This window comes from Macrobrachium nipponense, chromosome 35, assembly GCF_015104395.2.
Source record: "Macrobrachium nipponense isolate FS-2020 chromosome 35, ASM1510439v2, whole genome shotgun sequence".
Lineage (NCBI taxonomy): Eukaryota > Metazoa > Arthropoda > Malacostraca > Decapoda > Palaemonidae > Macrobrachium > Macrobrachium nipponense.
The window spans coordinates 39930789-39957647 of record NC_061096.1 but is presented as its reverse complement, the minus strand read 5'-3'; the positions used below and the strand labels follow the sequence as shown (position 1 = coordinate 39957647).

Below are 26859 nucleotides of genomic sequence, written 5' to 3'. Positions count from 1 at the left end.
ATGCTGTCAGCTCATCTTGTACTACACTGGACGAAAAATCATTGTGGACTTGATTCCTGGAAAATAATACATAAAGTAGTTAATGATTTGCAGTTCTGTTAGGTTTTAAAGCAAATGTTCCTTTCCATTATTATTATCTTGTAGGAGAATATTGTTAGGTCAGTGTGTCGAATCATTATTTGTCTATTGCAAACATATTGATCTACTGATTGGTAATATTTTATTCATGGAAATAGGTCTTTGCCTTTGTAATACTTAGAAGGTTTGTGTGTTAAGAATAGAGCAAGAGACTTGGAACTAACTTTCTTTTAGAAATCCAAACTTTGAGATATTATTCACTGATTGAAAGAGAGATTTCAACTTGAGATAAACAAGGCCAGTTCCCTGTTAAAATTTAGGACATATTTTTTCTTATTGATTTTAGTGTTTCAGGTCTTATTGGTGGCCATCTTTCGAGCATTGTTTAGAAATACTCACAGTTCCACATTCTTTGCAGTAGGAGCGTATTGTTATTTATAACTGAAACCTCATCTATCTCCTATGAGCTAGTACATTATGCACATGTACTCAATAACTTGAATTATTTAGAGGAAGATAATCCCAGTTTACCTGTAATCTGTGTAGTGAAGTAAGTAATGGTAGTGAAAATACACAGAAATGTTATGGTGCAGAATTGTGTACAAACAACCTATCTTAGTGTAGCTGATGATTTTTGTTTTTTCCATTTCAGGACTGTTTGTATCACCATCCAGTACACAAGATATCATTCATTGCTCAAGACATGACTGACAACAGGGCCTTTGGTTACATATTTGGGTCTCCTGATGCAGGCCATAAATTTTTCGGAATTAAGACCGAGAAAGCTGCTAGCCAAGTCGTAATCGCTATGCGAGATCTATTTCAGGTGAGTGATGTTTCACTGTTTTTTGCTTTCAAGAGTATCTGAAGTATTGTAAGAGGGGGAATTGCATGGAATATCTTCAGTGTCTCTCTGGTACTTTTTGCACACTGTTATGTGGAGATTGTTTTTGTATATTGCTGTTTAGTTTATTTATTATTTATTATTGATATGTACAGTACATATTTTAAGTTGGTATCACAGCATCAAAGGGCATCAGCCTCAAAAATACTTATTAAAATTAAGTAAAAGGTCTAATAAAACAATGTTCACATAGTTAAGATCAACAATTATTCATATCCTACCCAAAGCCAGTAGTTGTTGACTGATATTTTGCTCAGTTTCATTGAAACCTGTAGCTTTTCTCTATTAAGTCCATTCTGCTGCCTGTATGGCATTGTGTAACAACAGACTTACCCACTGCCCACTGCCTTCCATAAATTGTTTTAAAACTACTGCTGTATCATATAAATTAGATACTTACAAGCACATAATTCGTATAGGTAACCTTTAGTTAATATTCTGAAATATTTCATATAAAGTCTGTTTCTCAGAATACTTTTCATGTCAAGACAACCATAGTTTTTAGTGATAATGTTGATGCCAAATTTAATGAATGTTTATTTACTTTATGTGAGGCATGATGCATGAAGCTAGTAAAGTCTTCCTTGTTTAACGTCACCACATTTTGTATTCTTGCTTTTTCAGGTTGTTTTTGAGATAAAGAAGAAAGAGATAGAATTGGCAAGGAAACACTTAGAGGAAGGGAGGGAGAGAGGGGTGTTCGGGGTAAGTTTCAATTCCAGAATGTGTTTATGTAATTTTATCTTTTTGTTTTAGACTAATGTAGTACTAAACCTGTAAATACTACTGTACTGATGCAATGACGTTAAAGCAGCAGATTTCTCATTGTCACTTGGTATATTTTTTCTAATGTGTATTGAAAGGTGAAACTGTATTTATTCTTCATCTCATTCTCAAATTTTTGTGTTTTGTAATAGTGTATAAAATAAGGGATTTGTTCCCATGCTACAGATGTAGGTTTATAGGTTTTGAGTTTGAATTTGAGACTAGGCATTAATTTTTTTTATAGATATATTATCTAGAGTTTTCCGTTCTAGTTGCATATGCATTCAGACAACATAAAATTTTACACCTTTCCATAGTTCCTCTTTTAGTATTGTGGGACAGTATGGGTACGATAAGAATTTGGCTCATGGTATTTAACAACTATTGTCAAATTTTCTTACTTTACTGTTGGAGTTGCATTAATATTTCTGAATTAAATGAAAATCCTGAACGGTCAAGTGTATTGCAGTATTCACCTTGTAATTTCCTGTTTTATCCATTGTTAAATTACTTGAACACATAAATAAGGAATCAGAATGTATAAAAAATAAGAATAGAATATTTTCTCTCCTGGAGCTTTAGTTACAGTTTTTGAAGCAGTTTCCTGGCTTGATTATGTATGCTTTGTTTTCACTGATATCTTCTAATATGATATATCAGTCATATAGGAGCCCTTTAAAATATCACTGTTCATTTACATACATCAAAGCATGTAGAAGTATGTTTTTATGTAGATGCATTGAATGAAGGACTTCAATATAAAGGAAGACATTATGATATTTTGTATCTTTATTAAGGTATGGTACACAATATGTACATATAAGCGTGCATTAATACTATTATTGAATTTTTTGGCATTATTTGTGTCATTTGCTTTGAAAATGTCCTGAATATGAAGGTGACCATACATAAGGAAAAAGGAAAGGTTTAGATATTTATCTCGTTCCTTTTCAGGAGTCTTCATTTACCGGGTTGTACGGCAGCAATGGTGACAGCGGAATAGTGAGTGCCAGTCTGACAAGTGGGGCCGGGGGGGCTATTGCTGACTTACTAGACCTTCAGAGTGAGCTGAGCTCCCTTCAGAAAGGGCTCTCGGAAATCAGTCAACAGCGTGCTCAACAGAACCAGAAGGTATTACTGGTGTGGCATCGCAGAGTTGGCATGGTAGACATTGAAGGCACAAAAATGCTATGTTTTGAATGTTGTATATCCCTTTGCCAGTTGAACAGAAGGCATAATTGGTTAGCTTAGAAATGGAACTATATTGCAAATAGTATGCTTGAGCTTTTGCCTGTTCTTCTTATTCTCATTATTTTGCAAATGGACCCCAAGATGCTATGTATGTAGACCACTACCCATTTTTGTTTTCATCCTTAAAAATGCCAACCTTGTCTGCAGACTTGGTTATGCCTATTACTTTTCATGAATGATTTGGTTGATTGACAGCAGCAATGCTAGTTTTATATGAATGGTTTATGAAGGTTTAGGATGGTCTCTTTATTTAGGATGCCTTTTTTTCAGAGTTAGAAGCCACCTTCTTACCAGAATGGATGAGATAAAACTTGAGTTTTGACCTTACATGAATATTAGTTGTTATAGTTGAAATTAAATTCAATGAAACTACATAGTTCAGGAATAAAGCATAATGTATTTAGGAACAAGTTACATACACTGTATCTATCAAATGTCAGTGGTATCACTCAAAGGCCATGAAAACAAACACAACCAAGGCATATTGCTCTTAAAACTGGAATTGTTTTGAAGTAAAGGTTTGTTGCCTACTTTGAGTGCTTCACACCATCTTTGTGCAGTATTTAGATACAGCCACTTAGACTTTCCACTTTCTAGTATTAAAGAAATATATGAAGCATTTAATGGAATAGGAGATGACCTCCTGAATTTTGAATTTAGCTTATTGGGCAAAATATTCAATCAAAGAGTGATACTCTGTACCATACTTGTTTATTAAGCCCTTATCATTTGTTTCATATATTTTTCATTTAGTAATCTCTTAAGGTTGTTCAATCAGACCTGTGAGTCACATTTCAAGACGTACATAGGTCCCGCTTGAAGGATTAGTTCTTGGATAAGAAGTGAAAATTAGAACAAAGTAAAATGAGCAAGTTTGGACAGTTAGGTGAGAAGAAATTGAATGGAACAGATGGAAAATAAAAGGCATCAAGCAATATCTGGAAGTGAAGGGTCACTACAAAAGAACTTTCAATACAGTATACATTTTGGCAAACTTTAAGATGTATATTATCTTGTAGAAAAATTTAAGACTGTTGACCTTCCTCAATTCCCCATTATCAAACATGTTTATGGGTGTCTGTACAGCAGTTTCTTGAAAGATAAATGTAAAGAATTTCATAAGTTCTGGAGAAATGCAGTCTCACTAAATAACAATATGATTTCCCTTATTTCCCCCCCTCTATATCAGTCACAGAGCTGTTGAGCTGAAGTGGTTTGGCATGCAAACCCATGTTCTTCAAATGGTGGGAGATTGAAAGCCCCGAAACCACACGTCACAGGACCTTACATATTAGTGAAAAGCAGTGATGCCATGGGAAGGGACAATGCTACTCTACAGTATTTGTAGAATTTGTTGTCAAATTATAGGTAAACACTTCTAGCTCCGGATCATGAATATTGTATTTTTGGAGTGGTCGAATGTCATATGCAGCATGTTATTTTACCCCATCTCACTTCTTCCATTTTTCAAACTCCCTATTCAATTTAGAATTGGAGCGATGATAAAACAACGGAATGGAGCTCAAAAGTTCTCTTTCCTTAGTTCTTGCATTTTTTATTGTGTATCATAAAAGTAGTGCCCTTCAGAAAAAACTTTAGGACCACCCTTCGGTTCATGACAGTTGCAGAGCATATGGAAAAAAACAGAGTGAATAAAACTTAAAGCAGCAGTTTCATCCTTTTGATAACTAATATTCGGTGAGCCAAATGGGAAAACTTGGACCATAAATGCCAACTCTAGGCATGCTCACTCAACATAGTCTGGATATGGCATAGGTTCTGTTTAAGTGTCTGTTGAAGCATTTGATTTTTCAAGACCACAATATGAGGGAAGGGATTAAATGTTGACAGGCATTTTCTTCTTCTTTTGGTGGGTTCTTTCTTTGCTGCCCAGAGTAATTCATCAATGCCTTTTTAACTTATCTTAAGGCTGAAGAGGCAAAAAAACTGTTCAAATTGATGATACCTTCTTTGAAAAAGAAAATTATATATGTATATACAACACTGGAGACTTTATATCCATATTGTACTCATGCTCTTTCTCTTAAAATCTTATGCTGGAAATCCTTATGGACAGAGCAACAGACTATAATTTAACCCAAGAGGGTTCCAAAGGGAGATCAGCTGCCGAGAGAGAAAAGTTACAGGAAAAGGTGATAAATAAATAAATATGGGGGAATAGAAAATAAAACCAATACATACACCTGAATTCAGGAGACATCTGCAGAAAGCAGAAATGAAATTGCTCCTTACTTTAAGGTTTGATAATTAGAAGATTCCACAACTGCAATAGGCAAATTATTCCAAATTAATAAGAATCTTATCAAATTGATGGTACGTATTTATAAAATACGTATTGGATCCTCATTTTTGAATTAAGGTCTTTTAGCGAGTATCTTCATGTAGAGTTAAAAGAAGATATATATTCATCAAGTTTTGTTAAATTTTGTGTATAGAAATTGAAAATAACTAACCTTTGGTCATTAAGACCCCTCCATATGCTTTGCAAGTTACGTACAGTTTTGTGATAGAGGCAGATAGTTTGAGAATTATTAACATCCCATTTTTGTGTAAATATTCAAGACTGTATTTTAAGAGGGACATAATCGTTGCAAAACTTCAAGTGTTTGAACTTTTAGAAGAAGGGAGAGCCCTTTATTTGCTATGTTTTTTGTTTGCCTTGCTAATTTTGCTGTATATGTACTTCAGTTTTTGCTTTTGAATTAGAAGAGTATATTAACACAAATTCTATGAGAACTAGCTTGTTAATAATTTAATAATGAATGGTGTTTTGGCGTGGCATCTGTCTGAATCTTCTTAGTTTTTCATTTATATTTTATCAGATATTTTATTTTGCTTATATTGCATTTCAAATTACAGTAATCTTATATTTGCATCCCCTGAAGCGAAATTTACATGAATAAGTTTCAGTTCGTTTATTTTCACAAATTTTGTCTCTTGGACTGCTATTCATGTGAACGTTTAAAATCAGTAACTTAAATTAAAATAATGTGTAGCAGTGATTTAGCCAACTGCACTTCTTCAGAACTTCAGTACGGATAAAAACTAAACATTCTTATTTTCAGAGTGGCTTTTTCACTAGAATTAAAATGAAGTAACATTCTACTTAGGCTTTCATATGATGTCTTTTCTTGCTCTTAAGGTCATTTGCAAGGGATTTTTTAGTTCATTTTTATATTTACCAACATTACTGAAAATGTATCTATGAATTTTCTTTGAATAGAGTAAGTTTTCATTATTTTATTTGCCATTTCTATTATTATAATTACCATTACTGGTTCATTTAGCAAAATAGCAGTTTTGGCCCTCAAAGAAATATATAATGCAAGGTAAAGTGATACATTCACAAGATTATCATCTCACTCTTTTCAAGGCTTTTAGGCAAGCTTAAAACATAATGCTAGCCCCATTACAGAGGCGAAAGTATTTTATTAAGTGTTTTTAAAGCTTTCTAGGCAAGCTTACAACATACTCATTGTAATTGCCCCATATAAAGAGGCAAGATTATTTTAATTCACTGATTTAAAAGTTTTAGAAAAGCTGACAACATAATTGCCCCTTTTAAAGAGGCAAGCTTATGTTATTTCCCTGTTTTCAAGGCTTTTTGTACCAGGTTGCAACATATTAAATTACGTACTTTAGGTGAGGTTACAACATAATAATTGCCCTTTTAAAGAGGCAAGATTATGTTGTCTCTTGTTTCCAGGTTTTGTACTAGGTAAGCTTACAATATTGTAGTTGCTCCTTTTAAATAGGCATGGTAGGCAATGCTAAAAGTTCTTGGCTATGATCTGTCTGGGCCAAAACATGTTGCCATCTGTTTCATATTATATATTTTGTGAGACTTTTGCAATCCCTGCTGGGACTGACAACGTTCATTAAATCTCTCATACTGTAATTTTCACTCCATAGTTGAGAAAGAATCCTGCGGGCTAGCTAATGAGGGTAGAAATTTGAGTTTGGTCTTGATAAAAAACTGAAGGTACTACTCAAAGTTCTTCATTATAGGAATTGGCAATCTTTGTTAATAATAGATCCTAGTTAGGATATTAATTCACTTGCCAAGGTTATGTAAGAATCACTTTATTTCCTTTAATATTATCCAAATTCATTGGAATTATTTGTAACTATACATTGATACTATTCTCATTTTAATTACTTTTTATTCGTATTCATATTGAGTTTTGGCTCTGGGCAGTTGTATATTAGTTTATTGTTTTCAAGTTTTATAAGAACAAAACCATTCCTGCTAGCCTTGTTAGAGTTAAGATCTATAACTCGGGGTCTGTTCAAACTATTTTAGCATAATATGGGCTGTATTTAACTCAAAAGGAAATTGAGCTTTCCTTTGTTATCAAAGAGTTCTATAAGAATTTAGTATTTAGAGCATGATTATGAGAACATTTAATAAAAAGTGTGAAGGTTTGAATGACTTCTTCCAGTGTCCAATATTGGCATACCAGTACAGTGGTTTTGGAGTAACATTTTTTTGTGTACCATGCGCTTGTCTACAAGCATTCCTTTTAAATTTACAGTTTTGTTTGTATTAGTATCTTACAGTGTACTCGCCTTTTGTAGTTAGGCCATAAATTGTAAACGGTTATTGAGATAATCTTTGGAAAACATGTTAAGTCCCTGTTTTATTTACTGTGTAGTTATGAAGAGATGTAGGATGTGGAGTGAAAGGATGCTTGGTAATAGAAAGCAAGTAAGCAATTAATTTTTACAGCATATTGTTCGTATTTGGTATAACAGAAATTCAGGCAGTCTATTCCCCAATGACTGCTATTGTTTTTGTATAACTTTGATATTTTCATTATGAAATATGGCATATATGATAATGATTAGAGACTGAAAGAGTTGTGTATGGATAAACTGATCAAAGGGATATACATCAAGAAGTAAAAAAATAAATTAATGGCTTTTGATTTTGAAATCATGTTATAATGGCATCAGTGGCTCACCAAAGCTCACCATTAAGGAAATTGGTCTGTGCTGCTGCTGCTTTAGCATGAGTCAAATGATGCGATTGTCAGTACTGTTCGCTCTATGCTTGTTACATTTTATTTTTATCAGGAATCCCATTAGTTATGGTCACTGTACATTTTCTTGCACTGATCAACTCTTAAGACTGCCATTGTGTTCTCTCTCTTATAGTTTCCTTGATTTTGATATACTGTACTTTTCATTTGATACTGATACTTGTAGATTTGTTTTCTCTATGTACATTCATATTTTCCTAATGATGAAAAATTCACACCAAAAAACTTTTTGTGATAAGTCCTTTTTATACTAATTTTCCTCTACATTTTAATCCTCATAATAGTACAGTAGAATGAAATTTTAGGTCATTTAGGTTTTCTTTTATTTAGTGTTATAAACTCTCAATCTTTCCTACTTGCCACTACAAACATTATGTTAAGTACGTACTGTTTTCTTAGTAGCTTTTCATTTTAAAGGGTTACGAATCACACAGTCGTTATGCAACACTAACCCGTACACGGAAGTCAGAAATTTTTTTATGTCACTTTGTATCAAAGCTGTTGCAACATATTTCAGTAACTTGTAATTGAAAACCAATCTGATTTTCTCATTTCCTATTCATTTACTTTTGCTTCATGTAATTTTCTAAATTGGTAATTTTTCTCCATTTTTGTTTGTGGCAAGTTATACTGATAGATTATGTGGTAAATGTGTCACTTGTTAATGAAAGATATTATCACTAACAGATGCTATTCCAGGCAAAGATTTTTGAATATCCCAAGAAGTGACTGTTGTTCTTTCAGCTCTTGGGAGTGTGGTATTCTGTAGCACACCCGTCTAATAGTACATGACTTGAAGATTTTTTCATATTTACCTATAGTTTATTAAAGATGTATCCATGTATCTAAATATAGATTCCACTGAGATTGAAATTTCTATAGATTGGAGTAGATTTAGAGAAATGAGGAGAGAAAAGAAATAACTTGATTATTGTCTCCTTATGTTCAAGACTAGGGTATCATAAGCAAGAAAGGTTTTTTCAAGAATTTTTAATGTTTTTCAGCAACTCATTTTCTATAAATAACTGTCTCTTGTGTTTTCTTTTGAACACTTCGTATTTATTGGTTATACTTTACAAATACTGTTTACTTCTTACCTTTAAGTAAGGTAAGTTGTTGAATTAACTAAAAATATTCAAACCAGAGAGAAAGCAGATGTGCTGTTTTGGAATAGAACTATGGGATAGGCACTTTATAATAGAATTCTTATTTTATAGCAAAAGTGCTAGCACACAGGACAGGATGAAATTATCCCCTTTAAAACCAACTAAAAAATCGAAGAACCAGCTAGAGGCAAGATTTTTTAATGCCAAGATTTTCCTGAATGAAAATATTAAGCATTAAAAATTATAATTTGCGTTACTTACATTGTACTGTGTAACTTCTGAATTGATTGGTAGTGGTACAAGGTAGAGTCTTCTCTGGTAATTTCAGTATTGCTGTTATTATTTTCAGTACTTGTAGAGTGAAGGGATGAACAGCTGAATAATCCTGTATACTTAGGTTTGAAAGAAAAGAAAGAAAGGGAAGAATAGAGATTAGACAAAATCCCAAAAGATTAGTAGACCTGACTTGGGAAGGAGAGAAGAATCTGGGTATCAGGAATAAGAGGAGCTGGGAGAAATGTCCAAATTTTGGCATTAGAGGGAACCAGAGTCATTGAACATAGCAATTAGGGCTTACTGATGCAGAGTACACATGGGTGGCCTGGTAGGTGTAACAAGGATGCTTAGCAGGAAACAGTAAATGAAGAAATGATACCTTAGGTAAGACAGGCAAACCACTTGTAATAGAGATAGCTAGTCTGGAGAAGAGGTAGGGATATTATCTTTCGTTAAATGAAATGCAATTGAATAATTCCTCTTAGAAGAGAAACTGAAAGACACTTCATACCAAAGCTGACATTTGGTAGGTTAACATGAAATTTTAGGTGCATGTTGAATAGAATTTGGTAAGGGCAGTTGTAAGTTAAGTAGGCAAAAATTGATTTAATTATTTATTTATTTGATTTATACAGTGTGAATAAAAAAAATTAAGACCACCAATACTTAAAAAAAAAAAAAGAGATGAAGAGAGTAAGGTACCAGTTTGTGAAACAGATATATCTAATTTTAGTTTTAAATTATGATTAAATTAAACACATCCATATACTGTACCTTATAAAACCAGAGCTACCACTGAAATTGAATAAATCACAGAAATACTATCCTTTGAAAATAACAGTTTAAGAGTTATTATTAGTGAATAACTAAAGAATCCGAGTTAAGGTTATATCCATATGCATTAATTTTTTTATTCAATTTATTTTTTATTGACAGGCATACATTTGTATGTATATTTTCTCAAAATTTTTATGTTCCAATGATAACCCAAATAAATAAAACTGCCTGTAGTAATAATGTTACTGAGGTTGGGGAACTTTTAGAATGAATAGATTATTTTAATATTGGCATTAATCTTGACCTGTCTTGTTAGGTAGACATAGACTGTTAGTCATTCTCTAGACATTGCTCAGTTTATCCAGTGCACGGTTTTTCATCTTCTTTTAGCATAATCTGAATCCACTTTTTTCACTTTCTGTATTTATCAAGACCATAACTAATGATCTTTTAAATTTTCAGTATGGAGTAGGTTGTTGTCACTAATTTTATGTAGATAAATTTTTGTGTTCTTTGATGTAGCTCTCCATTTTGCAATATTTAAGTAGGCTTTAGAGTCTGAAATGAATTCCTGATAGATTCAAGATGTGGAATTGGTCAGCCTGGAGATTCCTATGTATAAGAAAGGTCATTAAATCCTGAGGCTAAAAATAACTTTATTGATCTTGTAAGTAAAGTAAAGGTCCCTCAGAGCTTGAATGGTCTCTCTTTTATTAATGGCTTGGCCAAGTTACAGAATGGGAAAAGTTCTTTCTGAATCTTTATTTTCTTATACATAAACCATTGTGAAAGACAATTCGATACCTTTAACCTGTAAGCCTTTGCCTACTGGAAAAACTTTTGGTTTTGAGAAGAAGAAAGAATTGAGACTTAAGTAAGGTTATTAGAATGGAAGAGAAGGGCGATAAAAATTCCATACCTGGAACTCACCATATCAAGAAGGAAATATATTATTTTTACCTTTTTCATTACTAGTTTTTCTTTATAATTTATCATTTATTGAAGGTCACATAGTATATCTTCAGATTTGCTTACACATCAGCTTTCAGTAAATTAATAATGAAAGTTGGAACTGTTTTTGCTCTATTGAGACTTCACAGGAATTGCTTGAATATTATGGAAATTAAGAAAGTTTAAAGCTGATACACAGCCATTGCTACATGGTGTCTTCCATTTTGGGACATTGCTTTGGTAGTATTGTGTCATTGAGTTTTATATAATTAGTTTTTTGCCACCATAATTACAATGTGGTACTTTAATAAGTATTATACTGTGCTCTTGTAGGGTTAACAATTACATAATGCAAGTGGTATTGTAAACGTCAGGAGATTGCATTTTCTTTTAAAATTTTGTTAAGTTGTATTTCTCTTCATTATAACAGATTAATAGGAAAAAGGCAAAAACTTTATTTACTGTAGGATGTGCCAGTATCTAACAGATATACGGAAAATAGGTACACTATGTTTCGAGGATATCCTTGTTAACACTGCCCAAAGTTGTCAAAGGTAGACTTAAATATTTTTCCATTTAATTTTCTTCTATGATTCAGTGTGCTGCAAAGGAAAATGGTTATCTTTCAACAGTACAATAGAACATGTTGATAATAAGATAGTGGTGTAACTTTTGTTTTTCAAAACAATAAATTATTGATCTGGTGAATTTAAATAAAATTTAAATATTGCTTTTATTAGGCTGAAAGGCTGGCCATATCCATCTTGAATGTATAAGTCCATCCATTTACCCTGATACTGTAACCTGATTTTTGTATACAAAATGGAAATGCTACTTCAACCAAAATATTTTTTTAAATGTAGATTTTGCTAGCACACAGTTTGCCTTTTTTAAACATATATACCCAGTAGAAGTCACAAGGTGCACTGATCCATTATGTGAGGTAAGTGTTATATCTTTTGAGTATTTAAGTAAGATCTTAGTCAAGTAATACTACAACATCAGTAACAAGTTATGCTTTTCTCCCAAGAAAGCTATAAGGTAATTTGTAAGTACTGAACAGTTCTTGGTAAAACTAGGTTTTTCATAAGGAAAGTATCCTTTTGCACCCTTCAGTTTAATGTAGAATGAAATTTAAAATTAGATATTTATAATTAGAATACAATGTATATATGTCACCTGGCTGAATATTCAGGACCCTGTAGGAAAGTCATGTACAGTACAGTCCTACTTGAACTTGACCCAGTTTTACAATAAAAGTTTTGTTAGACTTTACTGCATTCAGAAACAAAGTCCATTAATGTTTTTTTATGGATTTATAAAAAACATTCTACCTGTTAGATTATCAGCAGAAAATTATTTAAAAATAGCTACTTTTTGATGACTTATAAGGACTGATATTGTTAAATCACATTCTCAAAATTAAGTTAATAAATGTAACATTGTTAGTTTGGTGCACATCATGTAGATTATTACCATGTCATCTAACAAAGTTTATTTCTTTGTGCAAGAGTTGTGTGGTAACTGTTGCTAATGAGGATATTTATCCTTCAGAATTTGATCATATATTTTCATGTGCAATATACAATTTTCTGGGGTGTCAATACATAATGAAAAATAAATGACACTTCAGTACTTACAGTCATAAGACCTCAGAGTAACTCATTTTGCTCATCTCTTAACTGTTATAGATTATTATTCTTACATAAATAGCTACTTTATATAATGTAGATTTGTTCATCTCATGTGATGCATCAATATGAAAATCCTGATAACTTTTCCATGTAGCAGGAAGATTTGCCATTTAACAAAAGTGACATCATACTTGTTACATACTATTATTAGTAAAAATATACCATTGATATTTTTGCAATGCAGTTCATGTTCATGGGAGTTGTAAATTAAACTGATGTCTTGGGGTAGGAGTAAATCATAACAGATGCTTACATCTTTTCTATCCAAAAGTGATTATACTAGGGCTGAGACTTTCCATCATACAATAGTAAGTTTTATGACTGATACTTTTGTGTTAACCCTTACGTGTTGGTTGCACTGATGCTGTACCACTTAAATGATTCTGGATTTGGGTGGCAATAGGTTGTGCTGGTTAGTTTTTAAAGGTCACTCAGTCGTATTTTTCACTTTGTATTATTGTGCCATGAATCATTTAACCTTTTGTTTAGTTGTTTTCTGTAATCAGATTTTGTCGATTGAAATTTGGGTACAGATGTAAAATGAGCTGATATTTATATTTGCAAAATTTTGTTGAACTCATTTGTTGTCCATGTGTTGTCATACAAAATACAGACCATACTAGAGCTTATTCCTTCCTTATTTGGGGATCATACCAAGCTTAAATTTCCAAAGTTGATGTTCTTGTTTCCAGGAGACTGAAAGATGTCCATCTGAGGGGACTGAAACTTAACTCTTTTCCTTCCTTTGTACTTTACTTCAACCAAATGCCTTTTTCTATTATTTAATCTATGTTAATATTTGCCACTTTTGTTATTGTTTGTCTTTTATAATTATGTTTTTAGGAATAACCTATATTTTTATTAATTTATAACAGTAAACAAGTTCCTCAGTTGGTTTTGATACTATTCACCTCTGTTGTTTCCTTGCTGCACAACAAACACCAAACAGCAAGTTGAAGGTGTTATATTTTGTGTTGTATTAATTGAATTGCTCAGACATCTCTCTCCCAGTACTTCATTGATATGTAATCCTTCATATCTTTTATGTGGTTATCCATGCCAGGGCTCTATTTTATAGAATTGAACAAAACACTGTACAACTTTATTATTATTAATTATAAAACTTTTAGTGCTGTCCTTACATCTCGAGAAAAAAAATTCTTGGCTGAGATAACTCGCCATATGTGGAAATTAAAAATATATTTGAGTGTCATTTCACTGAATCTTTGCTTGAATTAAATTGTTAAAATTTGAGCAAAAGTGCAAACGCAGTTCTGTACCCTCAAGTCGTAATTTCAGGGCTTCATCCTTTCAAACCTTAAGCTCACTTCTGTACATGATCTAGCTAAATTGAAGTGAAGGTTATCACATATAATGACTCTCTATCTCTCCTTCACAAATTAGTCATTCAGCTAGTTAAGAAGAGAGACATTGTGTCTTCCAATTTAAAGGATGTGCTTTTCCAAGCAGTGGTTATTCCTTCCCAAAATATACCTAAATTTAATCTGGAGAAAGTATTTTATCTTCAGTGCCCATGCTTCTGCTTTTCCATAGCCCAAACATCTTTAACCCAGGTTATGGCCTTGAAAGATGTTCCCCAGATCCTTAACCCATTGCCACTGTTGGGGGCTTAGAAGGTGGTGGCTAAGAAGCATAAGGTTATTATTAATAAATACAAATCTTCTGGGTTAGCCATGCAAGATCCAAGTCATTTAGCTTAGTAGTCTGTTAAGTGACTTATAATAATAGCTGCATGCACATATTTCCATTGAACATATTGTCGAGGACCTTGAGTGATCAGCTGAAAATGATCATGCCATCCAGGAACATTGGAATTTTCCTCTTAAAAGGGAATTCTCCCTCCTTTACCTGTGAGTCTTTATAGAAGCAAATGTCAACATGTTCTGGTTTTGTCTCTAGAAAAGGATAGTCAAGCTCAAAATTGTCCCCCCTTTCTTAGAGAATTATCATTCATCTTCTGAGGAATGGCAAGCTTTTGAGGTGTTTTAATAGGGATTTTAGGCATTGCATTGGAGTGCAAGGGTGAAGATGTACAGTACTGCATTAACAATGCACATAACATTTTTATTTAGTGCATTTGTCCCCTTTGTTCAAGTTACAGCAGTAAAATAGTTTTATTAGTATATGCTGTATTCATAAGTACAGTATCATGTTGTATGTAACTTAAAAGCTTACCAGGAGAATGTGATCTCTCTGGGACTAAATATGCAAAAAATTTTTCATACTTTCAACTTGGGTTACCAAGGTGGGGTTCTATGTGCAGATGGCATGTACAGTTGTAGACCATTTATTCGCATGTATTGGAGACATTTGGATTTATACAAGATAGTCTTTCTCATTTTTGACTTAAGACTGTTATTTTATTAAATACAGAAAATGCTGAAATTATGTAATAGGAAATTTTTAATAATGCATGTTTGGTTGTACTTTGCAGATATACTACTTACCTGCTTTTTTAATATAGTAAGATTATTTGTACAGTAATTTCAAATCGGTATATCTCAAACAGAAGACATGTTAGTTGGAATATAAACCCTCTTCAGGTTAAATTCTTAAATATGAGTACTCTTCAAAACTAGATAAAGGCCAGCTGTGTTTTTACAATATGTACAGTCTGATTGTTTGATGATAGATATGAGAGTGTTTCCACGGTAAAATGTCTGTTAGTGTACAAATGTAGAACTTCCACATTTTCATGTTATGTCATGGATGGGGTATCTTTAAGATATACAATGAATGAAAGTTATATTATTTGGTAACAACATACACATGCATTCCTCATAATTCACTTAAGCTGTTACCCATGCAATATAGTGTTATCCAAGGAGACTTATTGACAGGAAAAATAAGTTCTTTGTCCCATTCAGTTGCATATCCCACCCTACATCACAGATTTCATGGCATTTGCTCTTTTGTATGGTAGTACATGCACTTTGATCATCAGTACCTTTTGTCTTTCCAGATTTGCACTTTTTCAGGTTTAGTATAGGAATTTTATCGTATTTTATCCTAGACACACAGGTAACATGTTGGCAATACTCAGTCCACTGTTGGGTCAATATGACAATATGGAGGAAATGGCATGAAAGTATCATACAGCCTTCAAATTGGCAATTTCTATTGTGCTAGATGTACTTCTAATGTAATTTAATTATTTCATACATTAATCACAGAAATATTATTAGCATAAATTCATGTTGAATTAAGTCTTGGACATTTATTTACTGCGCCTAGTTTTTTAACTACTGCACCAACATCTTCCTAATTATGACAGTTACATATACAGGTAAACATTTATTTGAGCCTAAGTACAAAGTACGAAGTAATCAGTTGATATACTGATTTCTTGAATATGTATTCCCTTATCGTCATACTTCCTAAAAGAAAGGGACTGCAAAAGAATGATCATGTACATATTACCATACTAGGTATATGGAGAGATTTGGAACAGTTCTATGTAAGGTATGCTAATAACAAAAGTCAATTGATTTTTTTTATTCATCTTAGTAGGTTTGAGTCAAGAGACTGGAATTTGTTTGAGCAATTATTATGCGTTTTCTCTTGGTATTTTTGGACATTAGAGAATTAATAACCAGTAATTATTTCTATACCTTTTGACCATGTTTCCCTATGGGTCAAGTGTGGAAAAATGTCTGAGATAGTAATGGCAGATCTAGGATGGCTATCATTCCCTCCTTTTCCTTTAGAGGCCACAGGAATTTGGTAGTTACTGTGGTAGACTTACTTGTGGAAGTCATTTAAAATGGCTGATGTGACACATTTCTAGTGATGCAAGGTTCAGGCATTGAAAAGCCAAACCTAGATGTGGTTACTGTGCAGCCAAAGGGATCATACTAGTCAGCATTTAGCCAATGGATTACATAAGGAAGGTTCAGATATTCAACAGTTTGGGCAAGACAGGAACTACAAGATTGTTTCCTTGGATGTGGAAGCCTAAGATTTTACTTGAGAGACAGAATTTATGATTGGTAGCCTGAGACGTGGAGATGTCTTCTTGATGAAGATTATTTTGAAATTAGTTAATTTTCAAGACATTTGAGTGTTTGTGCTATGAGGAAGGACATGCATATAGATCCAGGGGATCTATATGCATGTCAAACTACATGTCACACTGAAAAATTTCCAAAGATGCCTAGGAAGGTCTCAGCACCACAAGGCCTGTTTGATAACAGAACACCATACTATTTATTCTAAGGGTATGATGTGTTCAGTACCAGTGAATGTAACACAAAATCCAGAACATCTTGACAAGCAGAATATGAGATTAGAGGAGAGTTTGGCTGGATTAGTTCCAGTTTTATCTGTCTAGGATAATTGGGAATCAATGGTAGAGGGAGCTTCATTTTACATATTCTGTAGTGTTAAATAAACTTGTCCCATAAAGAAGTAGAACAATCTTCTGATATGGAACCAGTTGGGAAACCATTAATATATTCGTTGCCAAATACTATCCTAAGTTATGCAGGGAATATGTACTAGTGAGTGTGTAGTAAATGTTCTAATACTTCTAATGCAGTGTGTGTTGCTGGATCAGGTAAATAATCAGAAGCTAGAAAACCCCTGATGATACAAAAATAATCTGTTTGGCATTTTGATAGACATACTGTATGTAATATTGTTTTATTTCACCTTGGAAGAGTAACATTCCAACTAAATCAGCCCTCTTGTTGACCAGAGTAATAGTTATTCCTGTCAATAATTGTTGAACATCACTTAAGCTCACTATCTTTAATAAATGGCAGACTTTATGGGATAATTGCATGGCAAAAATTTAAAAAGACAAAATCTGTTGTAGGATTGTGGTCTTCTTCACGCAATAGAGTGACATAATTTGACTAATGGATATTTTGAGAAATAACCCTCTTAACCAAATGTATGAATGCAGAGAATGCAGCTCAACAATTGAGTTTATTTATTTATTTATTTTTTTAAGAAATATCCAAACTTCAAACAACAGGGAATAGCGTTTAATAAATTTTGTAAAATAGTGCGAGTTACAGTTTATTGATTAAATAAAAATTTACCCCGCTTTACCCTATGAGATTTCGATTATGTCAAATGAATTCCTAACCATTAAGATTCTGATGATATCTTGTGCTTAAAATTTATGGTTAACTTTAGCTTCAAAACAAACCATATACCATGAAAAATATATTTATAGCATGCTATAGAGGAAAAACATTTTCATGTTCATAATTGGTCAAGAGAGTGATTTGCCACAGACAAATAAATTTTCAGCAATCATAATTGGATTACATCCTTTTCTGCATACTACTATACAGTATTTTCAGTCATTTCTACAACATTTGATAAGTTTGGAAGTATAAGAGCTGTAGAAGAATATATGGAATTTGATTTAGATTGATGACGAATAGTGGTTACACTTAAAAAAAACTAATCCATTTGTAATAAATATAGATAACATTAGAGGACAGAAACAAAGCACTTTGCTAAACAAATTAAATTAAGGAATGGTACTGTGAAAAATTTGTTTTTGTTGAAAATTAGTGGCCCTCTTAAACCACCTGTGATCTGCATCTTTCATAAAATTTGCTTCAGTGACATCATTTGGAGTTAAAGATTATAAGTACAATTACATTATGTATTGTCTTAATTTTAGTAACTCTAGTGATGTACAACTAAATTTGTTAATAACTAGCTGATGTTTGGATCTCGAAATGCTTTCCAGCTTGATATTCAGTGTGTATTTTTCTTGTAGAACTGAAATATTTTGTGATGTTCCATGGAGTTATGGGTTCTTGTTAAAAAAATCCTCAACTTTTTGAGATGGTGAAGGAATGTTTATTTTTTCATTCATCAGTTATTTGACAGTGGGTTACCATACTTGTGACACCTCAAACATTTGGTATATTTTGGCATTTTCCAAGATAATGATTAAGATTTCAGAAAGTTTCAGTATACATTGGGTGACCTGTTAGTGTTTTAACTTAACTTATTTTATTTTCAGGAGGGTGAGCAATTTGATCCATTTGGCGATTCATTTAAGCCCACCTTCAAAACTACAGAGTCGTCCAAACCCAGAATTACTGCCAGTACAGCTCCAACACCTGCCCCACTTGCACCTCCTCCTTTCTCAGGCAGAACAAGACATGACTCCACACAGAGTGCACAACAAAAGCAACAAGCTGCTGCTAGTGGTGGTGCAGCAGCAGCAGCAGCAGCAGCAGCAGGAGCAGACCAGACAAGTGCAGATGAATTTGCAAAGTTCCCTGTGAGTTTTCCAGATGTAACCAAGTCTCCTTCCACCACTCAGCCATCGGCTGAGGGTAGCCAGAACTTGGAGGACAGATATGCAGCTTTTAAGGAATTTAGAACAGATAATGAATCATTCAACAGTTTTAGTGAATCTCGATTTTGTGAAGGACAGGAATCTCAGCAAGCTAGTGGGGCTTCTAGCCTACACCAACCTGATGAATTTGATGTTCAGTGGTCTAAAGCTAGTTTTGATGAAAGTGCTTTAGGAGAGGAAAGTAAAGAATCTCATTATGATGTATTTACGGAATTAGATCCTCTTGGTACTGGGAAAAATCGCCCATATGTGGACAAAAGAGACTTCTTCAGTGAAATGCGGAAACCTGCCAAACGAGTCTTGAGAGAGCTAGGTGACGGAGAAGCTTCAGCACCCTGTTCCCCAAGAACACAGCCCGGGATGATTCCCCCTGAAGTGTCTGCTCTAGTAGCATCGACATCACTGTATGCTACTACCCCAAGGTCATCCAGTGTGACTGCTTCACAGCCTGTAACATCAACCAATACTACACCAGTTCATGGAACGTCTTTGCCTTCACAGCAGTTTGCAGAGTCCTTTAGCCCTCCAGATTCATTTGGGCAAGAAGACTTTCAGTTCCACCAGACATCAGAAAAAGATTTTTATGAAGCATCCAATATATCATCTGGTTTTGCAGATTTTAACACATTTCCCAATGACTCCCCAAGAAGTCAGAGATCAGAAATGTCTAGTAGTATTCCTGATGAACCACCACCACCTTTACCTTGTGGTCCATTAACTGTAGCATTACCTCCCGAGTCATTTCGTGACAGTCCACCTCCCTTTTCTCCTCCTCCAGTACCAAGGTCCCCAGCAAGAATGGCTTCTGGACCAGGTTCCCCACAGCTGTCTCATGCTCGTCATTCGCCTCTTCCTCGAGCTCGTTTAACAAAACAAATGATGGTGTCCTCAACTTCAATAAGCCCTAAAACATTGCCAAGAAGTCATAAGTTTAGGAATGAGCAAGCTAGTTTTGATAGTGATTGGGATAATCAAGAGAGCCATCATAGATCATTTGCTAGTGGTGATTTAACTCCTCCAACTCCACCTCAGCAACAAAGTGACGGAGGCCTTAGTCCAAGACCCAGACCACGTTCCCATTTAACCAAACAATTAAGTGCCAGCTCTGCAACTTTATCACTCCGACCATCATCCAGCCGCTATGGAGAAATTGAACAGTTTTCTTCCCCAGAGGGAGAAAGTAGACCTTTCCCAACAGATGACCTCAATCTTAGCTATGAAGAGGCTCCAAAACCACCCCCAAGACCAGCCCACATAGAGCCACCACCTCTTCCTCCAAAAAGACAACCTACTCATGTTACCTTGAGACCACCTCCCCGCCCCCCTCCATCATCTGACCCTCATTATAATTACATTAATGAATATGATTCTTCTCCAGATGAAGCTAACACTCCACCAATTCCAATTCCAGCAAGGAAGCCACGTTATTCTGACAATGCATCTCGTCCTGCATTTATTCCAAGTAGGGCTACTAAGCCACCTCACTCAGATGGCTTCCAATTTCCTAAACCAAGTGTGAGTCCTACTCATGAAATGACTGGAGCTGTACCAAAAAGCTCAAGGGAGTCAACACCTAGTAAATCTTCAACTCCTGGAAAATCACCTCGACTTACTCAGAAGAGCACAGCATCTGTTGATCTTGCTAATACAAGTTTAGATCAGCTTGCTTCTAGTCTGAATATGCCTGTGGATCAGTTAGCAAGAATGACAGTAGTAGAGTTAGCTGCTTGTTTAGCTCAGCTGCAGTTGAGGCAGGGAGGTGATTTAGAAAATCAAGCCAGAGGTGATACAGAAACATATGGACATATTGGTGACAAACCAGGTAGGAGATCAAGAGGGCCAAGTAGAGAGCAGAGCCGGGATAGATTTGCATTTGAGGAAGATGAAATGTTTGCAGAGTTTGATGCTCAATTTCCAAAAAGTCCTGTTGAACCACCAGAGTATACTGGACCTAAGGAACAAAAGCCCTCTCATGCTGTTGGTGCCCCAGTAAGTGAGGATCGATATGCAGTTTTTAGAGAACTCACTACAGTGAGCAAACAGCGATCTGTTTTTGATGAGAATTTCCTCACACCTCAGAATTCAATGGAAGAAGAGGTCTCAGAAGTGTCATCTGGCACTTTCAAGGCAAACTTTGATGGCGACCTAAGGGATGATTCCTTGGAAAGGAAATCGTCTCTTAGTGATGATGGTGATACAGCAGAGTTAGCAAAAGATAAGAATTGGCAACCACCAAATCACGATTTGGAATGTGTGACCGTTTTCAGAAGTCCTGAAATAAGTGAATATGATAATTTTGAGCCTACTTTTGATGCAAAGTTTGATGATGATTTTTCAGCAGCAACCATGAGTGAAAGAAGTATTACACCTGTAAATTCCCCTACAATGAGAAGGGCCAGTCCAAGAAGCTTAAGGCACCAAGGTGAGAGTTATAAATCTCCATTTACGGATGATTTTAGTAAACAGCCGGTTGGTCGAAGTAGAGTTGAATCGGACACCTCTTTTGCAAGCTTTGATGATAATTTTGTTCCTCCTACAGATGCTGATAAATATTCAAGCCTACAAGAGCTTTCAGTGTCAGAAAAGTCAAAACCAGATTCCCTTAGAAAATCTCCTTTTGCAGATAGTTTTGTTGATACTAAAGGAAGGGAAAACATGGAAGATGGCAGGTATTCAGCAGGGTATGGAGATAATTCAGAAAAATATGATGATCCATTCACAACTCTTGAGTCAAAACCCCGAAGTTCCTCAAGAAGTAGTAGTGAAATGATGTCATCAAAGACCCCTGACTTCGATAATTCCCTTCAAGCTCCAGTTGATCACCTAGCTAGTAAAAGAAAAAGCCCATTTGATGATGATTTCACCAACCGAGGAGATCGTTATGAGGTATTGAAGGAAGTTGAAAGTGAGAGAGAACCGTCCCTAGAAGGAGAGGTAAGTAGGCTAACAAGGCAAGGTGACCCAAGAGGATCTCCTTTTGATGATTCTTGGCATGGGTCTCACAGAAATACGCCATATGAGGACCAGAAGTCAACCGGGTCTTTACATTCCACTCATGATGATCATAAAAGTATTCCTCCTGAATCACCATTTGAAGATGATTTCAATTGTGATTCCCGTAAAGCCTCAGGAGACCAAGGACGTCTGTCTCGTTCAGGATCTGAAAATAGAAAGTCTCCATTTGGAGATAGTTACACGCCACCTGCATCAGGTCGAGCCCATCGAAGTCGAGGCCCGTCACGACTTAGTGTTGGTAGTGAAGGAAGTGATGTAAGACATTCCCCTTTCGAGGATAATTTTAGTTCAATAATTGGTAGTGTAGCTGAAGAAGTAACTTTTGATAATGCCTTTCCCAGCCTTCCTCAAGACATTACTACCTCCAGTGAAGCAGAGGAAAGTGACCCATTTAGTGTTAAAGTAAATACATCTGCTACAACGGAAACGGGTCAGAGTGACATGCAGTTTGCTGATTTCGAACATGCTTTCCAGCAATCTGAGAAAGGTGAGAGTGAACAGGTACCTGAGAGTCATGATCAGTCTGTTGACAGAGATGTGGAAGATAATGATGAGGTAATCGAAGATATTTTCCCTGACGATGAGACTGACTTTAAAGTTTCTGCACGTTTTATTGCTCCTACAAGTACTGATATGAAAAAGTCTGATTCTGTGAGTATCTTTCGGCGAAATAGTGATCCATTTGCAGACGACTTTTTCTGTGCCGAAAGTGAAAATGGTCAAGTACCCCCTGGTAAAAATGAGGGTGATCCATTTTGGGAAGAGCCATTTGATAATTTTAGTTTTCCCAAAGATCAGTGACAAGTCAAGAAGCAACTAAATCTTTGATACTGAAGTGTACGAGTACAGTACAATACTGTACATTTATTGAACAAGGTTAACACGACAAAAGATAACAAACACAAGTCTAATCTCAAACTAAGTCAAAATGATTTTATATTTTCTGAAGAAAATATCTTCTGATGACTAACAAAATTATGTAATATTTAATATTTCCAGTTTTATATCTATTTTTTGTATGTGATATTATTTTAATGATATTTTAGCATTGATATCAAAAAGATGATGTACAGTTCTTCAGTGTTCAGTACTAATATCTAGTTGATTGTAGATATCTAAAATTGCTGTTATGGTTACCTTTCTTTTTTGTAAATGTTTTCTTTGTTATGTTCTTGACTTATGATATTAAACAAGGTATATGAGGATATATCAGCCTTATTTAAAGAGATGATAAGTGACTTTTGCAAGATTTTATTTTTGTTTTATATGAAGAGATTCCATTGTAAAAGACCTCTGTTGAATCATATAGGTAATTTTTTTTATTTATTGATAAAATCCTGCTTTTCATTATTAACCTTTAGGTTTAAGTCTATAGTCTTTTCAATGTTTTCATTGATATTTTTTTAAAGGTTTTTGTTTCCTCACTAAAGATATTTTTCATATGCTGTAGTGAAAAATCAAGAGTGGTAAAATTTTAAATTGTTAGTATTTTTTTGTAGGGTAATAATTGGTACTTAAATATTGACACTGGTATATGTAATATGTTTTATTCCTAGGCATTAATCATGTTGGCCAGTCAGAGAATCCTGCTCAATTGCTCCACCCACCAATAACGTTCTGCTTTCCATATAGAAAATAACTTTTCTTTACTCTTACATTTATTCATGGTTTTTACCTAATAAATTTGAGGGTGATGATCTGTATTTTTGTAAAAAGGTTCCATTGTCAGTTAATTTTAGTGTCACATTCCAATGCCATAAGCTTCTTGCATATTATTATTGTACCTTAATACTGTAGTTTGTTTAGACCAAATTTGTAATGATTTCAGAGGGAAGGTCAGTGATTCTGAACTTATACACTGTAGATACAGTATACATTTAATTGGATAGGTCAATGAAGGTAATTATGCTCCATGCCAAATTTATTGTTTTGTCAAATTATGTTGTATAAACTCGTGTATAAATTATCTTAAAGACTAATCGCAAAGTATAATTTAGAAACAGGTAATAATATTATTAGTGTTTTGTAACTGAAATTTTGGTAATCAGTTTGTTTGTAACTCAGTGTCCGTTTTTTTTTTAACATTTCAAATAACTATTGATAACTTAAGTTATTGATGTAGGGTCACATGTAAAGCATCAGTTATATTTTTTTTAACCATCTAATTATCGTGGATTATATTTTCTCTAAAAAATAATTATATGTTACATTCATTTTTTTTTACATATGAAAGAAATTGTGAGCCTATAAAATATGATGTGAAAGTTAAACCCTCCTTCTCTGGTAATTTTTCAAATTCTTCTCTTTATCTATATGTTGAATCAAGATTGGTAAAGTACAGATGGCCCTTGAACTGTGCAAGAAATTGGTTCCATGACATCCTGAGTATCATAAATTTGTGCAAATTCAAATCCGTTACAAATTGGGTGTTGTGTATTATGGAATGCAGGTTTGCATATGGATGTATCCAATTTGTAATTACTTTGGATGAATAAAATAATGTAATTGCAGTAGTGGCAATGTTTTGCTTAAGGAATGTGTTATAACCAAAAATAGTCCATACATCTTCAGTTACTGATACAACTATCATAACCCTGACTGTGGGAATAACATATTTTCTTTTTACCAAGATTCACACAAGAGCTTTTAGATGCATATAATAACTTTAATAAGAAGTCGTAAACATAAATACATAATAGAATTAAATGAATAAATGGAAGGAATTCTTGCTCTCTCCCATGTATGTTATTTGATAATTATGGAGCATTTTGGAATTTGAATTTTGTTAATTAAAATATTTTTGACGGGTAAATCCTGTTTAAGTCAAGGGCCATCTGTATAAATAGATATAATGAAATAGACAGTACAGTAATTCAATACAAGATGAAACAAGTTAAAATACTTTATATATTTCATCATGTTTATGAGGCAAAGTTCATTTCTTAGAACTTTTATAAATGTTTTTGTATTTCTTGACAAAATTTTTGTAAACATCATTTATGTTGTTTGTGGTGTTTTACCCTTTTGACATATCAAAAGTATTTTTTATAGTTTCACAGTTGTCTTGGGAAGGTAAAGATATGTCTAACTAAATTTTCCCATTTATCTGTTCTATACTCATTAGTGTTATGTACTGTAAATTTTTTTCTGAATGCTCATCCTATATTAACTGCATATTGCAAATTTTGGATATTGGTTTTAATTGAATGCACGTGTGGTTCATCAAAATTTATTACAAACTTTAGGTCACAGTTGTGTCAGTGATATTTTAAAACCTTGAATTTTCATGCATAAAAAAAGACGTTTTACACTTTTAGTTTATTTTAAATATGAGAAAAATCATCAATTTTAAATACGAAAAAAATCAAGAAACAAGGAATTAAGAAGAGTATCTGTAAATCTTTGTATTGCTTATATTGTGTTCACTGAAGCCATTCTAATTGATCTCATTAATGGATCTGCAGTATTTCAAGACTTTGAAGTATGTACTCCTTAGAAAATTACTTTTACTATGTTAACATGGTATAATCATGAAAAGGCTTGAAGACTGGCAGCAGTGTCAGTTGTTCTTAATATAGCATGTATTGAAAATATATATAAATATATTTCATGCACATAGGTTAGCATGGCATGAATTTCATTATTTATTAATTGCAAATATCACATTTCAGGGGGTACACTTCAGCTAATTTCTTGAATAAGTAAGTAAATAAAAGTAAGAATCTGGGAAAAACCTTACACTTTTTACTGACCAATACTGAATAAGTTTGATCTATATAAATTTCTTTCTAGACAGTGTCATTGTAATAACTTCAAAGTCTTGTTGAGTTGCATCTTTCTGTTACATCCTGAATGCCATAATGACTTGTGAGACAGGTCACACCCAGCGTCACTTTGCAGAGGAAAATACTTTTCAGCACATGAGCTGAACTTTCAAGCTCATTCCTGAGCAATGCGTTTATTACTACTACCAAACCTTAAAACAACCTACTGTAAAACTGCTCAGGCTTCCTGTACTCAAAGCTCCTCACTGTTGGACACATTCCTGTGTGCTGAGGAGTGCATTTTTATAACCATGTCAGAGATAGATTATTAATTTATTATATAGTTTCTGTACAAATATTGTAACTCGAGTAAAAGTAATAATAACAATTTAAATAAATGGTATTTATTTTATAACCTGGAACTATTCTCCAGAGAGTAACCTTGTATTTCTTCGAAGATGATGTTTTGCACAATAGTACTGTTTCAGTTCCTAATTTCATATTGTAAACTAGCTTCCTGTCTGTACTATAAAGCATCTCCCTCATAAGCATTTAGTTTGACACTGGACTAAAAGCTGCCTTTGATTAGGTTCATGTACTTTAAGAACATTCATGACGAAGTGTTATATCAAAATGAACATGTATCAAGCAATTTGAATTCTAATACAATATGATAAGCAATCACTTTTGTATGTAGCACCTCAACTCAACAGACACTTCAGGGGTCTGACTTTCTGATAGCAACAAAGACCTTATGGCCTGTACTTGAATATTTTCTAGACATCTTCCAGCTAAAAGCAATTTCATAGAGTTCCTAACTCAAACTAAACTGTACTTTACATTCAGCATACAATTTATCTCAA

The 26859-nt window shown here is 33.8% G+C and overlaps 1 protein-coding gene across 7 annotated transcripts in view; it reads left to right on the top strand.

Moving 5' to 3' along the window:
• Nucleotides 1–26394, top strand: part of LOC135208664 (protein disabled-like) — a 196794-nt gene extending 170400 nt beyond the window's left edge. For 6 of the 7 annotated variants that reach the window (XM_064241088.1, XM_064241089.1, XM_064241091.1 and 3 more), the window contains 4 exons: nt 731–904; nt 1607–1687; nt 2702–2878; nt 18876–26394. In XM_064241088.1, coding sequence (XP_064097158.1) covers nt 731–904; nt 1607–1687; nt 2702–2878; nt 18876–23033 — 4590 coding nt within the window. In that variant the 3' untranslated portion in view covers nt 23034–26394. The remainder of the gene's footprint in view (nt 1–730; nt 905–1606; nt 1688–2701; nt 2879–18875) is intronic. The other variant, XM_064241092.1, reaches the window with a different exon arrangement.
• The last annotated feature ends 465 nt before the right edge of the window (nt 26395–26859 follow it).